Source organism: Bombina bombina, chromosome 3, assembly GCF_027579735.1.
Source record: "Bombina bombina isolate aBomBom1 chromosome 3, aBomBom1.pri, whole genome shotgun sequence".
In the NCBI taxonomy this organism is placed as follows: domain Eukaryota; kingdom Metazoa; phylum Chordata; class Amphibia; order Anura; family Bombinatoridae; genus Bombina; species Bombina bombina.
In genome coordinates, this window is record NC_069501.1 from 402,553,653 (window position 1) to 402,571,950 (window position 18,298).

The 18,298-nt window shown below is 35.3% G+C and overlaps 1 protein-coding gene across 2 annotated transcripts in view; it reads left to right on the forward strand.

Moving 5' to 3' along the window:
- SYT6 (synaptotagmin 6) overlaps nucleotides 1-18,298 on the forward strand; it is a 787,509-nt gene that overhangs the window by 684,021 nt on the left and 85,190 nt on the right. For both annotated transcript variants that reach the window (XM_053706565.1, XM_053706566.1), the window contains exon 4: nucleotides 3,016-3,136. In XM_053706565.1, the coding sequence (XP_053562540.1) occupies nucleotides 3,016-3,136 (121 nt within the window). The remainder of the gene's footprint in view (nucleotides 1-3,015; nucleotides 3,137-18,298) is intronic.

The following is an 18,298-nucleotide window of genomic DNA, read 5'->3' on the forward strand; positions in this document are numbered from 1 at the left end:
ACAGTTATTCTCTGGTCTTCAACCTTATCAGGTCTACTGTCTCTTCCACCTCTTTTTTCTATAATCTCTTTCAAAAAATCTCTATTTCAGAACCTGGGCTTGTTCGTCATAATCCTCTATTCTTCTGCACTTCTATCGAATTCTCATGAGTTGGCTTTTGGAGATGTTAGTTACCGATTTTGCTAGATGAACTTTCACATTTTACTTACATTCGAAAAATTTGAGACAATCTTCTAATCTGTTCATTAATTTCTCAGGTCCACAAAAAGGCCAAAAGGCCTTAGATGTTTTTTTAGCTTCTTGGTTAAAGCTCCTGATTTACAAAGTTTACTTGGAAGCAGAAATGTATTACAGCCCACTCTATCTGTTTCTACTTCCTGGCCTTTCAAAAATGAGGCTTCTGTTGAACAAATTTGTAAGGCAGCAACATCGTCATTATTACATACTTTTACTAAATTCTATAATTTTGATATTTTTTCTTCTTCAAAAGCGACCTTTAGTAAGAAAGTTCTCCAGGCAGTAGTGTCTGTAAAATAGGTGCCTGCCTTTTCAAATATCTTGTCCCACCCAACATTACTTGTGGACTCCACAGCTTGGGTATTAGTTCCCATGTGTAATGGATCATGGACTCTCACTACCTTATTAAACAAAACAAAATGTATGGTGGTGAGAGTCCACAAGCCCCACCCAATTTTATTAATATTTAAAACTGTGATTTGTGGAGAAAGTACAATTTTTGCTCCTCTATTTTACCTGCTTTGTTTTTTCCTACATTTCCTTGCTTTTTCTCCTGCTTGACTATACATACGACTGGCATACCAGTTAGGTGGGAGGGATAAAGCACTCTTAAAAGTTTTGGGGAATCTTTGCCTCCTCCGAGTGTATTTTAATCTCATGTGTAATAAATCGTGGACTCTCACCACCATGAAATAAATTAATTTAGCAGGTAAACATAAATTTAGGGTTTTTTTCACTATCGCTGCCTAAGCTTGATCTCTTCTAAAATGAGAAAATGTTAGTACGAGTCCTGTAGAAATTGAGCTTGAAGATAAATTAGCCAAGTTTGTTGGTGTAAGATACGGTGACCAGACGGCCCATTTTTAATGGAACTGTCCTGTTTTTAACACGCTGTCCCTTTGTCCCCAGAACACTTTTAAGGGACAGAAAACTACCCATTTTTTATCATAAAAAAAGCGCCATACAGAGATGGAGTTTTCTGCCTAACCAACTTAAAAAAATCACCAGTTGCGACTGGTAAGAATTACAGTTAATTATTATTATTGTATCTGTATGTTTTAAAAAATGTTGTATGTGAAATTTTTAAATTATAACAGTTAAAATAGTGGCAGCTATTATTTCCATTCATTATTTAATTTAAAATAAATGGTTTGAAATGCTACAACCAAGACCTAGTAATTTCATCCTTTTCACTTTGAGCATGTGGCGTGTCGTCAATGAAGTGTCCGTTTTTTTCCCTCAGATCTGGTCACCATAGTGTAAGATTTGCTTTTGTTATTGATTATATCATGATGCTCAAACTATAACTGTTCATTCTTTATCAGTTGGGGAAATTATTTAGTAGCAGATGTTATTTTCATGGGTTAACATAGTTTAAATAAAGTTAGAAAAATAGGTATGTAACATGTATAAAGGTAAGACCTACAGGCATTATATTCAAGGGCTGATTTTTATACCTAATTCGTTCCTGACACGCTCTGCTATTGTTTGTGCTCCTCTTGTAATCTAGCCCTGAATATTTATTGCACTATGTATTTTTAGTTCTGTCCTAATTGCATGCAAGGGAAACTGAATGACTTTGGGAAATTAATCTGTGTATTACTTAAAATTATTATTGTAAAACTCTGAACTGAACTGGAAACTTTCACAGAGCCTTCTCAAAAATAATGTCATGTAATGCTGCTGAGCTATCGCTCCCTTGATTGGCCTAAACTATAGATTTTTTTAGTGCATTTTCTAGATGTGTAAAATCTGAAAAATAGAAAATTCAGTGAACCTTGAACTTGATGCCTTTGGTAAAGAAAATAATTTCCTATCAGATTTTTCTTTAAGTCTGTCTACAATAAATTGTGAATAAGGTAATTTGCTTTTATCACTTGAAGTGAGGAGGAATGTAGCCTTTGACAAATGTATTATATTCATAAATGTTATTTTGCTTGATCAGAAGTATCTTAATATTCCAAAAAGAACCAGGACTAGAATTTAAGACAAACCTCAATGGCTCATAACCAGGTTTACCATTATTGTCTTCTCTCTTAATTATACCAAAAAGAATACCTCTAAGATTATATGAACAGTGGACACCTTGAGACTTTAAAATACAATTTTTAGTTATACTCAGTGAAATATCATTATTTATTTTACCCCATTTTCATGTAATTTAGCTCCAAAAACTATGGCTTTTCCAATTCTCAAAAATGGAAATGAAGAGTGCAGACCTCTTAAGGCTAAAACTTTCCCTCTTACCAGATAACAACTGCAAAATAATGCAGTTTATACTAAGATAATAACCAGGGCTTACCTTATCATCTTCAGAAGCAAGCCTAGATTGTCTCATACAAATTAGTCAAATGTGTGTAGTTTGGCTATTGAAAAACACTTGCAGTAAGCAACAAGATAATCTGTTTTAAAAATGCTTATACTTGACTGATAAATTATTATATAGCAAGACCATATAAATGGCTTGTAATATGGTGTTTACTATCCCTTTAATTGCCTTTAAAAAACAGTCAATGTTTACTTTTTTGCATTGTATTGTACTGCCAATGGTTCCACAAATTCTATAACTACATCAATTTAGAAAGTCACAGCTTTTAGGTACTGTTATTTGTGCTGTAAACTGCTAAACAAAGTAAATATTTACTGTTTCCTTAACCCAATATACTGAGACCAGTTATACCAAACACTCTAGTTATGTACAACCTAATATTACTTATTTACTGTACTTTGTGTACTTTGACATAACTAATGAAATTCTTTTTATTTTTATTTTTTCAGGAGAGTGTGGACCTCGGAGAGATAATGTTCTCCCTCTGTTATCTACCTACTGCAGGGCGTCTGACCTTAACTGTAATTAAATGTAGAAATCTCAAAGCAATGGACATCACAGGTTACTCGGGTATGTACATCTGATCAATGTTCCTTTCTTATTTTGTTTATGTTAGTCTCATGTTTTTACATTGTGTTCTTACTATAGCATAATAAGTAAATAAGAGATATTTTGTCTCTCTGGGAAAAACTTTTTTATACCAAAGAGTGTTTAATGGGCCAGATTACAAGTGGCGTGCTATTTAGCGATTTTTGCACGCAGACAACCCTAGAAGTATACTTTTAATGCGCGCGGGTTAGTGCACTTATTGCAAGTTGAAAGTAAAATGTTTGAGCGCAAGCGAAAGCCGACACCTGCTAAATTCATGACTTTGGATATCGCACTAACTTCTTCTCCCCATATACTTCAATAGAGGGCGCAAAAAACCCAAAAACCTAACATTTAACATGCGCTACCCTAAGACTGTGCTAACCTGAATGAATATTTTACATTCCAATGTTCTTCACATAGAAGAAAAGGCTCTATTTATTTTTAAATATATATATATATAATGTATTTTTTGTAAAATATATATATATATATATATATATATAAAACCAAAAGGTAGGTACAGCACTATCAAGCCAGCATAGATCCAGTATTAGACTGAGTGCACGGGAACTGTAAGGGTCCTGCAGCCCCATAGATACAAAATATAGCAAAAGAGTATCCCAGCACTGTTTCTTTAGGATAACATCCTTTATTGAAGAGACAAAAGATAAAACAAACAGCTACGTTTTCGGGCTTACATAGCCCTTATTCATGCTGTAGAATACAGGTAACATTCTTAATTTATAGCACCTGTTCTTAACTGTTTAACCCCTTCTTGTAACATATACATCACCTTCTCTAAGGTGTACTGCCATCTAGTGGATGTACAAAAGAATCGGATCTCCACCTGTAGATTACAATAACATTTGTTTAAAAACAATGCTCCAATATATGTGTTCAAACCTATAGATAGTAGAGTACCCAGATGATGTACCCACCATACTTCTCTTTTCTCCAGTAAAAATTCTCTTTTACCTCCTCTTCTTAATTTTGGGATGTGATCAATCACTTGGAATCTCAACTGACTGACTGTATGTCCTGCCATGGTAAAGTGGGCTGACACTGGCAATCTCATATATTTATTCTTGATACTGGATTTGTGTGCACTGATTCTATCCTTAATGGGGCAGATGGTTTCCCCCACATAGCCTCACCAAATGTGCATTTAAGGAGATACACCACATACTCTTTTTCTCATGTGAAAAATAGCTTAATTGCTCTTTTTATGTTATCATTGGTTTAAGCAATGCACTTTATGAGAAAACTTGCAGGAGCACCGTGGTTAGGGTTAAAACATAAACTTTATTAGGAAATCTCCAGGGTGTATATACCCTGAGGGTAAAAAACAGTACAAACAGTACAATCTGTGCAATATCAGACAAAAATAAATATGTTTTAACCCTAACCACGGTGCTCCTGCAAGTTTTCTCATATTGAACATTGTTTGGCCAAGAGTGAACATGTGATGAATATGTTAGCTGAGGAGGAGAGGCCATCAGTCGCAGTGGACAGATCCTAGTAACTGGAGGTAGGATGCTGAAAGGAGCTGCAGGAGGGCAGCATACATTAGGGACTGATTGCAGCAACCCGGGAACTTGTGCAGCAGAGAGGACACTCAGAAAGGATTCATGCTGCACAAGCTGGATGGAGTGGCTGTACTAAAGATTCCTGAGCACACACTATCCTGGAGTGGTGAGTTACATAGTAACCATAATTTAAGTGTGTTTCTAGTTACACATAAATATTTGTAATAACACAGAGGGAGGCATGGGATTTCTCCCTCCGTAAGCTGTATTGGACTGTTTTACAAGCCTCTGGGTACCTGTTAAGGACTATTTATAATGCTTACAATTTTTGCATACTCCCTACATATTCCCCATTAATTGTTGTTTGAGCAATGTACTTCCCTCTAATCATGGAGTTGCATTGTGAACATCTTAGGCTTGGGTATGTGCCTTTCTTAGGTGTAGGCAATTAGTTGATACCTCTCAATTTATTACTCCCTACGTCTGCACGTAACAATGTGTCCTTTATGTTTTTTACCCTTTTGAATGATTGAATAGGTGGCATTTGAAATTCAATGATGCTAGGGAGGGACTTACTGAGAAGATACCAATGTTTTTTGGACTGATGTAATCCTATAACTATACTCATTAAAATCAGTACAAAAATTAATATGTTCTTGTTCATGTCCTTATTTCTTGTTTTGACATTTTTATTAAGGGATTCTTCCTTACATTGTGTCATCACCTCCATTGGATAGCCACTATCTAGAAATTCTTTGGCCATTTGGTTCAATCTTACTTCCTGGAGCTCTTTGTCTTTCACATTGCGAATGGTTCTGCAAAACTGACTTTTTGGGATCACGTTAAACACCCTATATGGATGAAAACTTTTAAAATGTAATAGTATTTCGATCAGTAAGTTTACTGTAAATATCTTTTGTTAATTTCTGATCTTGCTTATACACAGTAGTGTCAAGAAAATTCACTTTAACTGTTGAAAAATCAAGGGTAAATTTCAATATATATATATATATATATATATATATATATTTATATATATATATATATATATTTATACACAAATACCTTAGATACATTGAAAAATGGTTTACAAGTGGTGAGTTTGTTTGCGAAAATTTGCGGTAATTTACACTTCCAATATTTTCTATGGGCAACGTTGAGCAGCAATGTCCACTCGTATAACAAGTTGAAAGTAAATGCAACAATCGTGTTTAATGCTCAAACGTTTTACGCAACTTGAAAGGCCTCGTAAAGAGTTTGGTCGGAGGAAACATTTGCACTAAACTATTCTATTTACCCCTAAACCGACACACACCCACATCGCAATGTAAACCACTACACTATTAACCACTAAACCCCCACAACCCCCATCGCAATGTAACTCACTACAATATTAACAACTAAACCATCACAACCCCCATCACAATGTAACCCACTACAATATTAACCCCTAAACCGCCACAACCCCCATCACAAAGTAACCCACCTACACTAACACTAAACTAAAGCAGTAGCCCTTAAAAGGGCCTTTTGAGGGCATTGCCCTAAAGTGTCTTAGCTATTTTTCTAAACAAAAGAAAACCTACACCACTCTACAATTAACCCCTTTCTCCACCCCAAAAAAGGTTATTAAAAAACTACTCTAAAAATTGCCCTGAAATGGGCATTTGACTGGGCATTGCCCTTAAAAGAAAAGGTAATTTAGTTCTTTTGCTGCCAATAAAAAAAAAGATTTTAAGGGCTATTGCTGTAGTTTAGTGTTAGTATAGGTTTTTTATTTTAAGGTAGGTTTTTTTTTAAGTGGGATTTTAGAATAGGCATAACTATTTTTATTTTTGGTAATGTGTTTGTTGTTTTCTGTAATTGTAGATACTTTATTTTTCGTAATTTCATTTTTTTTGTAATGTAAATTTTTTTCAGTAATGTTAGCTTTTTTAATTTTAAGCTAAGGTTAGGTTTTTTATTTTTAAAGGTACTGTTAGGTTTTTTTTAATTTTTTTTATTTAAGTTTAGTATTTTTGGGGTAACTTAGGGGATGTCAGTGTAGGGGAGTTAGATTTTAGTGGGTTACTTTGCAGTGGGGCATTAGGGGTTAATAGTGTAGTGGGTTACTTTGCAATGTGGGGGATGGCAGTTTAGGGATTAATAGTGTACTGGGTTACTTGGTGATGTGGGTGAGTGGTGGTTTAGAGGTTAATAGAGTAGTGGGGTCTTTGCAGTGGGCTATGGTGCTTGTTAGGGGTTATTAGATTAGGGGGTTTATGGCGATTCGGGATAGCAAGTGAGTATGGGTGTTTTTTCCCCACATTTGTCTCTCCTTTGAAGTCTATGGGAGAGTAAGTTAACGCTGTCCCAATATTATAACTTCTGCTCTTTGTGTGCATCAAAAGAGAAATTTAATAGAGAAGATGTTTTCAGTAAAGAGATCATTCATGAAAAAAAAATATTAAATATGTCCAAAGTATCTAAAATAGTTTAAAATAGATGACAAGCCCCTTATGCAAACAGAGACTGCTCTTGGACCACACATAGTAAATTTACAAGAAATAGAGGTATATTAGGGGAGAAAAGGCAACAAAGGCCACCCATGCAGTAAATATAATAAGCAAATAAGCAATATTTATGTATCCCCAAGTAATGCAAATATATTTATTACAATTAACCACATATTAAATAGTGGTTTCTCATGGGACACACAGCAACCATCAATGAAATAAGAGAGAATAAAAGGGGAGTTAAGATATAAAAGGCTAATTGTGGACCCTATAGTAGATATCGACTACAACCAGCACTTCCCTGATTTCTAATGAAAATATATATCATGACAGTTAGAATTGTTAACTAAAACCCATATGTGGATTAGGGGACCAGATACTGTCTTACCACAACTTGAGGTAAGCTTATCATATCTAACAGGTCACTGTAACTTAGCTGGAACAATGTTGGTTGCCCCACAAAGGAAAACATATATGAATATAAGAAACAGTTAAATAAACTTAGAAGAACACATTGCTCTATGCATACTAACTGATAAACTATGTAACACCCACAGCAACACAGAGTAAAAATGGTCAACATTGATACTAGTACTAATAACTAGTACATATTGGTATGGCTGACAGGCAAACTAGTTAACATAAATTAATAATAATCTACGTTCAGGATAAGCATGCATAGTCTAGCCAAACAGTATATATTCAGAGAGTGATGAAAGGAAACAGCTCCACAGGATTCACTCACAGATCAAGTTGTTTCTCACATTTCACTTAGTCCATCAGTCTTTTGTATATAGTAGCGTAGTATATCCCAGAATCTTGGGCAATGCAGTCTTCATAGAGGGATATGAAGATTATGAATGGAATGGCCATATTAGGTAGGGCAACCGATATGTAACAGAGTCAAATATAAAATCTAAGAGGTTCTGTAGAAGAGTCAGGTGCAGTCCCACAGATGAGTAACTGTCTATATCTCTTCTAGCTTGAGACAATTCACCTTATACCAGTTTTATTCACAAAAATAGGTTAGCTACCTGACCTACCGATACTGCAACGACAGGACCACATAAACTATATAGAAGGAGATGACTTTCAGAGATATTTGTAATTCAGATCGCACCTTGAGCATTAAATCAGAGGTAGTTATAATTCTTAATTGAGTTAGGAAGCATACAGCCGTAGGCTTGATATTGTTAGGCATCTGCATCACCTCAGAGCACTCACTTGTTGGGCAGAGTATAGCTGCCTGTATTCCCCCTTATGTTGGGCCATTACATTCTGTAATCTGTCGTCCGTTCCAGTAGGATATTCAGACAAGGGGCCAACATCATAGGTGGTAATATAGGTTGGAACTCGTATGTGATCATCTCTGATTTCAGATTCTTGATGAAACCTGGCAAAGAGCGCCATTACTAAGCCATCCCCAGCACCTGAGGGTGAGAGATCTGACTTCAGGGTCTGCCAGCAGTTGGACAAGTTGAGTAGCTCATGCAGGGGCCCAACCTGCCACTCTAAGGACTTCAGCATCAGTGGGGTAAAACACAGCATGCAGAGTGTTCTCAAATGCTGCTTATTATTCATCCAATAAAGCATGAACCTCATTTAAAATATTAACTACTGTCTTGGTTAATACAGATGCTAAAGGCAATTGCTGGATCCAGCATATAAGATAAAGAGACAATGCACATTCAGCTCAGTATAGTGCCAGAGACCCAAAGGTTCTCTACTGGGGAATTAATGAGAGACCACAAACTTAGGTGTGTTCCTTAGCACTAGTGCCAGCAATCAACACAATAATGCTTAGTGCTTTAGAAAGGATATCTCTTACTCACTTGGCTTCTGTTGCACACTGCATTGGATGGCATCTATTGACAGTGAGTTATTAAGCTAACATTTGAAAGCTAAAGCAGCATACAATAGTGCGACCAATCATGGGGCCACTAGGAAGTTCCCCTTCATTATGATTTTTAATGTGATTAGGCAACCACATTTTTGACTGCATATTTTTATTTCAATGTGTCATTTATTTGTTTTATACGATTTTTTAATTATGATTTGTTGTGTATCCTATTGTAATGTATGCATCACCTTCACACCCCTTTGCAAGAAACAATGATCTCAAGGTAAAAACTGTCTTTATAGACTCAGGACAGGGGCTTTATACTATTGAAGAGATTTCTTACAGAATCTCACAAGCCCAGAGAGGTTTATAGAATGGAGGCCATAATAAAAATTAGCTCCTGAGCCAAACTGCATTACTGTGACATAGATGTATACATCAGGTAAGCCATATGTGTGTAGCCACCAATTACTAGCTAGCTCCCAGTAGTTAATTGCTGCTCCTAAGCCTACCCACATATGCTTTTCAACAGGTACTAAGAGAATGCAGTAAATTGAGAAGTCTCTCAAAAAGACATTCTGTCAAAGTTTACCTCTGGGTGTGTTCACTCTGACAATGTAATATCATTTAATTATTTTTAAAACAGCACCGACTAATTGACGCATCAATGTATTAAATGTACCTATGCTTATTAGGAGTACATAATCAGTGAGCTGTAACTAAATAATAGTGATTTCATTATAAGCCTTTAAAAATGGAGCTGTGGCAGATAAAGATAGCTGTGTCAGATTTTTGATGTGGCTCCATTACTGAGACCTGACTGCAATTGAGTTCTTAATTGTTTATATATATTATACATATATGAAAAATACTTTATATATTTAATTAAATACCCAAAAATCTAAAGATTCTATTATAATCTGCTCTATATTGCACAGTGCAAGATAACTGTTTTTAAAGTATTGAACTGTATGTGTGTTTGTGTTCTGTGATACCTTTCTTATGGTTAGATTACACGTGGTGTGCTATTTAGTGCTCCTGCTTGAGCGTAAACATTGCTAGAAGTAATCTTTTTGCACGCATGTATTAAGTTGAAAGTATAATATTTTTGTACAAGTGAAACCAAGCACACGCTAACTAAAGGACTTTGAATATCACAACCTCATTAACTAATTCTCCCCATAGACTTCAATGGAGAGCGCAGAAGAAAAATCTAACACTTATCTCTTGAGTGCTAAGCCGACAGGAGTTATTATTATTTCACATTCCAATATTCTTCACATACAGAAAAAATTTCCTTTTGTTGTAAATATGTATTTCTATTTATATCTGTATATACCTATACATCTATTTGTAGAAATATATAGGTATAAATATATATTTTACATTAACATTATGAGATATATTTATAGAAATATATATTTAATAATAAAAATTACATTTTTTTCTAGGTGAAGGACATAGGATTGTAAAATATGCATAATGCACTTTAGGTTTCGCACTTTAGATCTAACACGGTTGGGTTAGCATACATGAAAACGTATTAATCTTAAGGTGCCTTATTAAATTATTAAAAATGATTAGAGATATTGTAAAAAAAAAATATATATATACAGACATACCTCGTTTTATTGCTCTTTGCAGATATTGCTCGTTTTATAAATTGAAGATTTCTGGCAACTCTATGTCGAGCAAGTCTTTCAGTGCCATGTTTCCTACATAAATACACATATAAACAGATATATACACATATAAACACATAAATACACATACAAACAAATATATACACATATAAACACATAAATACACATATAAACAAATATATACACATATAAACACATAAATACACATATAAACAAATATATACACATATAAACACATAAATACACATATAAACAAATATATACACATATAAACACATAAATACACATATAAACAAATATATACACATATAAACACATAAATACACATATAAACAGATAAATACACATGAATACACATATTTACACATATATAAATACACATGCATACACATATTTACACACCTATATATTCACACCACCAGCAAAAATATTATGGGGCCGATTTATAAAGCTCCGGAAACTGATGTTATGAAGCAGTAGTCTAAAGAAAGCTTCTCCATAACTTGTCAGTCTGCTCTGAGGCCGCGGACAGAAATCAAACCAATCGAATACGATAGGGTTGATTGACACCCCCTGCTAGGGGCCGACTGGCCGCGAATCTGCAGGGGGCGGCATTGCACCAGCAGTTCACAAGAACTGCTGGTGCAATGATAAATGCCTAGAGCGTATGCTGTCGGCATTTATCGATGTTCGGCGGACATGATACGCTACATCGTATCATGTCCGCTCGCACATTAATAAATATACCCCTATGACTCACTGAAGGCTCAGATGATGGTTGGCATTTTTTAGCAATAAAGTATTTTTTTTTTTATTAACGTATGTACATTGTTTTTTTAGACATAATATGCAATGGGAGACAAAAAATGAGTGTAACTCGCTTTATTGCTATATTCGCTTTATTGCAGTGGCCTGGAACCGAACCTGCAATATCTCAGAGGCACGCCTGAATGTATGTGTGTGTATATATATATATATATATATATATATACATTATATATACTGTATATATATATTCTATGGATTATTTAGAATTTTTTACAGTATCTATAATAATTTTTAAGTTTTTATGTGCACTAATTCAACACCACGTTAGACCCAAAGTGCAAAACCCAAAGAGCATTACGCATATTTAACATTCCTATGTTCCTATCTTTGGTAAAGGTGTTTTTCTCCTTTTATATTCCCATCGCCCTCTTGGAGTATGGTATCGTTTGTCTCTATAAAGTATGATAGCTTTCTTGCTTTTAAAATCACACTTTGTAATCCTTTTGGTAAAACAGACGTTTTTTTATTTTGACAAAAAAAAAAATTAAACAATTTAAAACACTCAGCAGTTCTGCCTGTGGCTTCAAAATCTGTGACTTTAAAATCTGGCTGTGCTGTGCGGTATCCGGTTTCAAGGGGTCAGTTTGTTTTAATTGGCACTCCTTGATAGTTTGTAGTACGCTTCTGGTCACACAGTACAAACTCCTTGGGAAATCCAAATATCTTATGTTAAGAAACCTAATATTAAAGGTTAAAAAATAATGTCCTATTGGACTTGCAAGTGAAAAGCAGCTTGCGCTGGTATACTCACCACTGAACTCTGTTGTCGGTCTCGCTGGACCGGAAGTGACGTCATAAGTGGGCGTGTCCCTTACGCATTTTGTGAATTAGATTCACTTTGTCAGAGGGTATATATATATATATATATATATATATATATATATATACAAACACACACATATACACATATTTAGATATGTACATGTAAACCTATATATACAAAATATAGCCTTTTGCAATTGAACACTTTTTGATAAACCATATACATTTGAGCCCTTATAACCTTTTATTTTAATATATATATGAATAATATATGTCAGATACTGATAATATGAGTGTAACTGTATTTTAAATGTATTTATATTGTGTTTGGTGCAACTTTTTTCAACTCACTAAACAAGATTTCACTCACTCACACCCAACAAGCGTACAATGTGATTGCGCTTACTTTCAACTTGTAATATGAGCGCTCTTTCTGATGCGTACAAGCAAAAGTTAGTGGAACACTTGTAATCTAGCCCATACCATTACTGTAGCATCATATACTTACAGATACAAAAATAGACAGTATTATATTAATTTATTAAAAAAAAGGATAATGTGAACATATACAACATCTTGACTGCAAGAAATAAATAGAATAATAAAACTATAAAGTATTATATAGTTATATAGTAAAGTAATCGGAAAACATTCAACATAAGACGCTACACACTGCTCAGAAAATATTGCTCCCTGGATAGTGAACTATTATAGAAAACGAGCACAGTCTAGCTACATAATGTAAAACAACAGTAGAATACATGAGGTCCTTGGCAGCCTCACAATATTACAGTATGTTCAATGCCTTTTAAATAGCTTCAGAGAAAGATTAATATGTGGGTTATCATCCAGAATTCACACATATTTTTTTGGGGGGGAAATTAACGCTGCTTCCAAGCCTTTTATTGTGGATATCTGGCAACAAATGACAGGCCATAAAAAGTAGTTACACACAGCATGCAGAGGATTGATTAGTTCATTCACTCAGGTGATAAAAGTGTTGCAGATAAATTAGGTCCCTCAGAAAAAAAAGTTGTTTCTTTTACCAGACAGCTATTTCATTTTGTATATCAAAATGGCCTCTTTGGTTTGCTTATTTTGTATGTCACAGAAATAAGACTTATCTGGTCATAATAATTAGGCTGTGTAGAGTCCTAAATCATAGTGGGACATATTTACTGAAATGTCTGGCTGCAAATTCAATTAGATATATATAAATAAATGTAGTCTAGGGATTTTGGCTTAGGCCTAGTAAGTCTGTGCTTAAAGCAACATAACATTTAGAGCATTATGAAATAACATTTAGGGGCATAACAAGACCTTGTTGGGCTCTAGGGCAAAGGCTGTGGTGCTCCAACCCCCATTTAAACAGCACCCTTTCTGGCTCTTTGCAACCAGCAGAATGTGAGTTGCCAATTAGGATAAAAGAGGGCTACTTTTCTGTGATTATGTGTAATGCTTCCCTCTTGGTTAGTCTATGCCAGGACATGCACTTGCACAGCTCATACAAATATGGTGGCAGATTACCAGGACATGCACTTGCACAGCCCGTACAAATATGGTGGCAGATTACCAGGACATGCACTTGCACAGCCCATACAAATATGGTGGCAGATTACCAGGACATGCACTTGCACAGCCCATACAAATATGGTGGCAGATTACCAGGACATGCACTTGCACAGCCCATACAAATATGGTGGCAGATTACCAGGACATGCACTTGCACAGCCCATACAAATATGGTGGCAGATTACCAGGACATGCACTTGCACAGCCCATACAAATATGGTGGCAGATTACCAGGACATGCACTTGCACAGCCCATACAAATATGGTGGCAGATTACCAGGACATGCACTTGCACAGCCCATACAAATATGGTGGCAGATTACCAGGGCATGCACTTGCACAGCCCATACAAATATGGTGACAGATTACCAGGACATGCACTTGCACAGCCCATACAAATATGGTGGCAGATTACCAGGACATGCACAGCCTATATAAATATGGTGGCAGATTACTCTGCACAGTAACACTGTGAGTTCTATCTTGGAAACCTGTCACCATATTGTAAAGGCAAATTGTTTCTTTTCATTAAGCTGTCAGGCCTTTGTTGGAGGAAGCACACAGATGGACAAGGCATGATGCAGGTGGGCCCCCTTTAGCAATGTCACTAATGACTACAGAGACAGATGGGGGGCCTAAGGTACGTGTGCCCTTGATAGCTTCACATTTGATCACTTCTATGCTCTCCTTATATGAAGCTAATATCAGCTAATATTTTTGGGGTTGGGGATTAGCAGTGCCTAGGGCAGCATAAAAATTGATGTAGTGATACCTGATGACTGTTGGGGAAAAGGTATATATTAAAAGGACATGAAACACCTCTTGTCTTTGTGTAAAATGTTTGCTGTCCCATGCTTCCTAGAGAGGCCATAAAGCAAATTATGTAACCTGGAAATGCTGAAAAGCAAATAGATTACTTTTGAAGCATTTTAAAAACCTAGGTTACAGATCCAGGGAGTGTTGGAAAAAGATACATTTTGACATAAAAGCAAAATGTGTTTAATGTCCCTTTAAAGGGACACTGAACCAAAAAAAATTATTTCGTGATTCAGATAGAGCATGAAATTTTAAGCAACTTTCTAATTTACTCCTATTATCAATGTTTCCTCGTTCTCTTGCTATCTTTATATAAAAAAGAAGGCATCTAAGCTTTTTTCTTGATTCAGCACTCTGGACAGCAGTTTTTGATTGGTGGATTAATTTATCCACCAATCAGCAAGGACAACCTAGGTTGTTCACCAAAAATGGTCCGGCATCTAAACTTACATTCTTGCATTTCAAATAAAGATACTAAGAGAATAAGGAACATTTGATAATATGAGTAAATTACAAAGTTGCTTAAAATTTCATGCTCTATCTGAATCACAAAAGAAAAAATTTGGGTTCAGTGTCCCTTTAAGTATTTAGAAGTTATTCAATGCTAGTGTACAGACAGTAATAGTCAGATTACCTGATATGATATCAAATAAACCATTAATAGTGGAGTATAAGTTCAATGCTACTTAAAGGGAAAGTCTACCATAGAATTGTTATTGTTTTAAAAGATAGATAATCCCTTTATTACTCATTCCCCAGTTTTGCATAACCAACACAGTTATATTAATATACTTTATACCTCTGTGATTACCTTGTATTAACTTGTATCTAGGAACCTTCTTCCAGCACCCTGATCACATGACTGTGACTGTTTATTATCTATTGTCTTAAATTTAGCATTGTTTTGTGCTAGATCTTAAATAACTTTCTGTGCCTGAACACAGTGCTATCTATATAGCCCATGTGTACTTTCTGTCTCTTTGTGTTGAAAAGAGATTTAAAAAGCATGAAATAAGAGGCAGCCCTCAAAGGCTTAGAAATTAGCATATTAGCCTACCTATGTTTAGTTTAAACTAAGAATACCGAGAGAAAAAAGCACATTTGATGATAAAAGTAAATTGGAAAGTCAATTAAAATGAAAAGTCCTATCTGAATAATGAAAGTTTAATTTATACTTGACTGTCCCTTTAAAGGCACACTCAAGTCAAAATAAACTGGTATGATTCAGAAAAAGCATGCAGTTTTAAGACACTTTCCAATTTACTTCCATTATCACATTTTGCACTGTCTTTTTATGTTCACACTTTCTGAGGAACAATATCCTACTGAGCATGGGTATACAAAAACTAGTCTGTGATTGGCTGATGTCTGTCACATGATACAGGGGGTGGAAAATGGGAGAAACAATTAATTTGTCAGAAAAAAATCTACTGCTTAATCTTATTTAAAATTTAGAGTAGGTGTTATTGCATTGTCTCTTAACTATAAACGTATTAATTTTGCAATTCTACTGCATTGAGTGGACCTTTAAAGGGACATTAAAAACTAAATAAATGCTAGATAGAATGATGCACTCAAAGAAATGATTAGTCTGACAATAACATGTAGATGTATTTTTTCAAATTTCATTAGTTGTTTAAATATTGACAAAATAAGTGTAAAGTTTTGGTGTCTATAAAACAACAGGAGCTGCCATGTTGTAACTTAGGTTACCTTCTCTGCTGTGGCCAATTAGGGACAGTTTTAAATAGGTCACTAGAGTGTGCAGGCAATGGCCTCTAGTTATTAAGGTCTGGCGGACCTGATCCGACAGTGCGGATCAGGTCCGCCAGACCTCACTGAATACGGCGAGCAATACGCTTGCCATATTCAGCATTGCACCAGCAGCTCACAAGAGCTGCTGGTGCAACACCGCCCCCTGCAGACTCGCAGCCAATCAGCCGCAAGCAGGGGGTGTCAATCAACCTGATCGTACTCGATCGGGTTGATTTCCGGCGATGTGTGTCCGCCTGCTCAGAGCTGGCAGACAGGTGACCGCTGCTTCATAACTGCTGTTTCTGGCGAGTCTGATGACTCGCCAGAAACACGGGGCATCAAGCTCCATACGGAGCTTGATACATGTGCCCCATTGGCTGTGTGGAATATAACAGTGTTCTGCACTTCCATTACTTACAGGAACTGAAAAGCTCACAATTTCAGAATGGAATTACAGGAAAAGGGGATATAAATAATGAAAGTACATTGCAGATTTATTTTTATATATATATATATGATGTATCCTTTTATATTACCATCTAAAAGTGTTTAATGTCCCTTTAAAGTAGATAGAAACCTCCTATATTTCCTTTATTTGCACATATCCTTTAACCCCTTAATGATCAAGGCCATTTTTCAATTTCTTTCCCTTAAGGACCAGGGCTATTTTTACATTTCTGCTGTGTTTGTGTTTAGCTGTAATTTTCCTCTTACTCATTTACTGTACCCACACATATTATATACCGTTTTTCTCGCCATTAAATGGACTTTCTAAAGATATCATTATTTTCATCATATCTTATAATTTACTTTAAATAAAATAGAAAATATTAGGAAAAAATGGAAAAAAACACACTTTTTCTAACTTTGACCCCCAAAATCTGTTACACATCTACAACCACCAAAAAACACCCATGCTAAATAGTTTCTAAATTTTGTCCTGAGTTTAGAAATACCCAATGTTTACATGTTCTTTGCTTTTTTTGCAAGTTATAGGGCAATAAGTACAAGTAACACTTTGCTATTTCCAAACCACTTTTTTTCAATATTAGCGCTAGTTACATTGGGACACTGATATCTTTCAGGAATCCCTGAATATCCCTTGACATGTATATATTTTTTTTTAGAAGACATCCCAAAGTATTGATCTAGGCCCATTTTGGTATATTTCATGCCACCATTTCACTGCCAAATGAGATCAAACAAAAAAAAATTGTTTAATTTTTCACATATTTTTTCACAAACTTTAGGTTTCTCACTGAAATTATTTACAAACAGCTTGTGCAATTATGGCAAAAATGCTTCTCTGGGATCCCCTTTGTTCAGAAATAGCAGATATATATGGCTTTGGTGTAGCTTTTTAGTAATTAGAAGGCCGCTAAATACCGCTTCGGTACATGCATCGTTAAGGGGTTAAATATGTTAGTTCTGAAATAGACAAAAGAAAACTAGTAACAGGCACAAATCAAAGGAAGTTAAATTAATGTATTAGGGAAGTTTGAAAATATTTTGAATGCATTAACATCTTGTTTGCTGCACTAGTTTTTAAAAAGCCAATCTCCACTCACCCCATGACATATTTGAAGAAGCCAATCAGAACTGAAACAGATCAAGCTAGCCACTGTCATTTTGTTAGAAAAATATTCCATGTTTTACAGTTTCTTATTTGACAATCTCCGCTGAATTAGGGATATATATGTAGCAGGGTTAGGCTACATATCTGTCCCTAATTCAGCGGAGATTGTCAAATAAGAAACTGCAAAACATGGAATCTTTTTCTAACAAAGTAACAGTGGCTAGTTGGATCTGTTCCAGTTCTGATTGACTTCTCCAATTATGGCATGGGGTGAGTGGAGATTGGCTTTTTGAAATGTTCTTCAACTTATCAGAATTGGAAAACTTTT